This window comes from Fragaria vesca, linkage group LG5 (assembly GCF_000184155.1).
Source record: "Fragaria vesca subsp. vesca linkage group LG5, FraVesHawaii_1.0, whole genome shotgun sequence".
In the NCBI taxonomy this organism is placed as follows: domain Eukaryota; kingdom Viridiplantae; phylum Streptophyta; class Magnoliopsida; order Rosales; family Rosaceae; genus Fragaria; species Fragaria vesca.
Window position 1 is genome coordinate 6994726 of NC_020495.1, and position 5024 is coordinate 6999749.

Below are 5024 nucleotides of genomic sequence, written 5' to 3' on the forward strand. Positions count from 1 at the left end.
AGATGATGTATGATTTTTAGGAGAACTCGAACAGATTAATGGGAAACACGACATGTATAGTAGATGCTCATATAATCTGTGAGCTGGTTGAGTTGATCGATTGTCAGTATATATTGGTGAAACTGCATCATTCTTGGATTCTCATTCTAGGTCTGTGTACGTAGTCTCTTCATACTCCTCAAGATTAACTAGTCGTATACAACGGGGTCATCTACGATACCTTAATGTATACAACGGTAAATGACTTTGTCCGAGATATATACAAATAATCGAGAAACAAAAAACACAATAGAAATAAAGCATGTAAGTTTGTTTTGCATCTTTCAGAAACAAAATCATAGAGTACTGCACGAAAAGTGAACACAAAATTAAGCCCCTCTTTGTGGAGTTGATGCAATTCAAGGTCGACTTCATTGAGTAGTAGTGACTAGTGAGAGGGTGAAGAGAGAAAATTATCGATGTGGGGATGTTATGATTGAAAAATGAAAACTCTCTCCCACCTGGGAACCACGTGAAGGGGTACAATACAAATACTAGGGTGCTCTTTTCCTATCCACCCACTTCCCTCCTACAATATCTGGCTCTAAAGAGAAAGCCAACTTTATGAAGAAAAGATGAGGAAAAAGAAAGCTCCTTGTCTTCGATAAATAGCCCCCTTACTCATGGCTTCCTTCTTCACTCCTCGAGCTCCCTTCTCCAGGCCTTGTTCTTCTTCACCTATCTGATCTCTCTCTTCTCTCTCATATCATATAAGCTGCATTCAACCTCCATTACCATCTCTTTCTCAGTCCTTCTGGTCTTCAACCGCGGTTAATGTACATGTTCTTCCCCTTTTAATCTCTCTAGCTAACTCTCTGAAGCAAGCTTACAGTCAATAAGACACGAAGAAGTGTGTATACACTGGAATTAGCTGCGGTAGTATTGACTGTCGTGTTCTATATATCTGCAGGAGGAGGCAGCTGTCTTTCTCAAGCCAGCAGCAAAGCTTTCGCTGCTGGTAAAAACAGCATTTGTTACAAAACACACATGGCTGTCTTTTTCAAAGCTAGTCCTTCCGGTCTTCGCTGTAGTAAAATCCTCTCATACAATTGTGCACTTGTCCTTCTCAGTTAGATCCATCAATTTCAAGCCAAATCAAGTCGACCTAGCTCGCTAGCCGGTCAGTAGTACTAACAGCTAATTAGGGTTGAGCTTCAACTTGAAAACCACAACCAGATATTATCTATATACATCATTCGATGTTTCCTTATAGCTCAAACGTTTTTAGCACTGGTACTACTGGGAATTACAGTTACTACGAACCAGCCGCTTTTGCTCATGACCAACCCTTTTCGATCCAAGGTAGACCTTTTCTTAATGACCTTACTATCAATCCAAACTGCAATTTCGCTTCAGTTGTTTCCGGTTCCAAACAAGATCAAGATCTACTAGAAAACACTCATCATCATATGCATCCTCCTTTGTCTTTCGTCTACTTCCCCTCTCCCTTGGAAGACGACGATGTTTTACTCCACCACCACCACCACCATGAGCTCTTGTCGCTTCATGAAAACACCTTATCAGCCAGTCATCATCACCATCATCAAACCGGTACTCCTCTCACTGCTATGGTCGAGTGGGATTCGAACAAAGATGATCAGTTGCTAATCATGAGTAAGGAAGGTGAGCAGCAGCAGCAGCAGCAGCAGCAACAACAACAACAACAACAACAACAACAGATATTGATCCCGACGGCGAGAAGATCTTGCAAGAAGGACCGGCACAGCAAGATTAGAACCGCCCGAGGACTGAGGGACCGGAGAATGAGATTGTCCCTGGATGTTGCCAGAAATTTCTTTGGTTTGCAAGACATGCTCGGCTTTGACAAGGCCAGCAAGACCGTGGCGTGGTTGCTCAACAAGGCAGGACCTGAAATCGGGAAAGTAAGAGAAATGAGCGGTCAGAACGAAAACCAGAGCTCAGTTTCTGATTGTGAAGTTGTATCTGGCACCGATGAGGCTGCAACTGATGAAATTATTGATAAGATAAGCCGAAAACCCTCTTCATCGTCTTGCGCTAACAATCGGATCAAAAGGACTGTCAGGCAACCAAAGAAGAGTGCATTTTTTAACCCTCTTGCAAAGGCGTCAAGGGTTAAGGCAAGAGCACGAGCCAAAGAAAGAACGAGAGAAAAGATGGAGCGACGACAGCCAAAGCCATGTGATGATGTTGATCAGGCAAAGAAGATGGAGCTGGACCTGAGCCAATTAAGTTCTTGGAGTACATTTCAAACCGGAGAAGAATCTGGAGGGACTCAAAGCCACAACAACTTGAACAATCAATCTTCATTGGAAGTACTTGCTGAGGAAGAGCCAATGAGCAACTTCCAAGCAGCTGGGGCTGCAGGAGTAGTTCATCAAGACTTGATTGAAATTGACGGCCATGATGCTGCAGCTAACTTGGTGACAATGGGAAAGTGGAGCTCCTCTTCCATTTTCCATTCTCTGCAAAACACTTCTGCATCAATTTCACAAGAGGTATGTTTAGTACTACTACTCCATTACTCTTTTGTGATGTATAACAAACATGCATATATAATCAAACCCCTATAATACTTGCGCCCAATGCTGGTTTTGATCAGTTCTGACAGACCGTAATAATTTGCAGCAACATCAGTTTGCAAACTCTCAGTTCTATGGAAAACCATGGGAGGTCTACAACAGTAGTACTCATAATGGATTTTAACACCGCGATTATCTCTGATCTATCAGTATGTACCTGTGTACTAATTAATTGCCTTCTTAATTTGTGTTTGGAATAATGTAAGATGTGGATGTTAAGTACCTTCTTGATAACTAATGTGGAGTTCCCTGAAAAATTACCATGATGTAAGATATGGATTGCTATATCCTTCCCCTTAATTGTATGAAAAATTATGTTTTCCTTAATTTATACCTAATTTTCATCTATCTCATTGATTTTTATAAGGCATACTTATTTCTGATAAAGAGTTAGCAGGTTCACTTCTCATATATCAATCATATACATACAGTGTATATACATGCTCGTGTGTTTTGTTAACTAATGATCCTCATCGGGTTATCTCTCTCTAGATATATGACTGAGTAGACATAACTTCAACTTTTTAGTTTGAAGTCATGCATGCTTCCACAAAGTGATCCAGTGACACCAACATACACAAATGATCCTATGACTTCATTTCCATGCTGACATATATAATGCATTAGCTCTGAGTATATGTGAGAATAATGAATCAGCTTAGTTTCTTATGCATATATATGAGTACGATAAGAAAAATATTGACTACTGGAATGTTTAATCCCTTCCATAATTGTTAAAGGTATGATTGTGATCCCATCAATTATTAAGGACTGCACTAGATTTGGTTGAAAGCAACATCTTTGGACTTACAGAACCATATTTCAGAATTTTAGTTATACATATTTATATATGACTTTTTGATTTTATTAAAGGATAATCAGGAACAAGTTTGGTTCAAATTAATGCGAGCTCAATCACTGAACTGTGTTTTACATTAATTATTGTATAAACTTCATTCACTGCATTGAACTTAAGGTAATATATAAGATCTTATATTCTTTAGCATCTTAGTTTATGTATGTGGCTGTAGCATTTTTGCTAAAAAGTTCTATATATGATGCTAAATTAAGAATTAAATCGATACATTTGTGTATATATGTAGATCATGATTAATGAACAGGATACTGTTTGTTTTCAGAACGTTTGAAAGTTTTGAACTTTTGATCAATATTATTTCTAGAGAGATTCAACCTAAGAACGAAATAAGAATATATCATCATGACCAAAAGGGATAGAGAACCTTAATGTGTCTGAATGTAGCTAATATGCAAACATGTTTGCTTAGTTATAAACCTACCATCTTCCATGGAATTCATCAAGGCATATGTAAGTCTTTAGGGCTAACTTGCCAAAAGAGTTATAATCATATTCGATCTGATGTTCAATTCTTTGTAATGTAATCAAAACAATCCTACAGTATGAAAGAAATTATCAATCGAAGTAGCATATGTATAGTATCTAAGTAAGTAGAATATTTGAAACTCAACTTTAGAGAAGTTGCGGCTTGACTTATATAGGTGTGAATGATGGATATATATGATGGCAACATTTGAAACTTTCAGCCAGATGTGGTTGAGTTGCTGTAACAATAAGGGGTTAGATATTGCAAATATATATTCACATAAATCTAATTTATAATTAAACAATAATTATAAATAATGAACATGATGAACATGAAACCAATTACTATGAACAACTTTGGTTACCACTCATGATTGAAGGAGAAATAGAATTTGTGAAAGCGAATCGAGTGTTTTGGAACACTTAGAACCTTAGAATGAATAACACAAATATTGTTTTATGCTATCAACTCGGATGTAGGACCTGAGGAAAGTGTTGAAGTCAAGTCGTGTGTCACACACACTTTCTTTAAGACAAATTATGCCTCATCTACCAGTGCAAAAGGCTTGATGACACTTGTCTTCCAGAATACAACGACTGCTTGTGCTTTGGAGCTGCACTGCTGCCAAGAACACCCGATAAACTTGTAGCACCTTCTATATATCACCAGAACAACTACAACTAGAGAAAAGATGACTCTTTGAGAGGAGGAGATGACTATCGAGTTTGTGTTTCGAATGTCTGTTTAGAACAAAGGAAGTGTCACCTATTTATACATAGAGGAATGTGATCATCACTTGAATGTCATGAATCCATATTCATGAGTTATAACCTTTCACATGTCAACCCTTGACATTCTTTGATATGTTACAACATTTAACATGTCAACCCTTATCATTCTTTAGTTACAAAATTCAACAATCATTAAACTTGTTGTTACAGAATCCAAAGGGTTATGTAGTTGTAAAAAATTCCAAAATTCTAAAGGTCAGAAAAAGGTGAAAAATCCAAAAACGTTTCAAATAACCATCTTTGAGTGACTATTTCTTATTCATCTTATAACCCATTTAAATTATCCAATT

The 5024-nt window shown here is 37.6% G+C and overlaps 1 protein-coding gene across 1 annotated transcript; it reads left to right on the top strand.

Annotated features, from left to right (window-relative positions):
* The first annotated feature begins 1238 nt into the window (after positions 1 to 1238).
* On the top strand, positions 1239 to 2724 carry LOC101312450 (transcription factor TCP18-like). Its single transcript, XM_004301030.1, has 2 exons — positions 1239 to 2516; positions 2647 to 2724. The coding sequence occupies exons 1-2, from the start codon at positions 1239 to 1241 to the stop codon at positions 2722 to 2724; spliced, it is 1356 nt and encodes a 451-aa protein (XP_004301078.1).
* Positions 2725 to 5024: the final 2300 nt, after the last annotated feature.

Excerpts from the sequence above, each read along its gene's own strand:
- LOC101312450 (XM_004301030.1), top strand. The coding sequence starts at position 1,239 with ATGTTTCCTTATAGCTCAAACGTTTTTAGCACTGGTACTACTGGGAAT. Across the intron at positions 2,517-2,646 it reads CTGCATCAATTTCACAAGAG|CAACATCAGTTTGCAAACTC; the intron begins GTATGTTTAGTA and ends AATAATTTGCAG.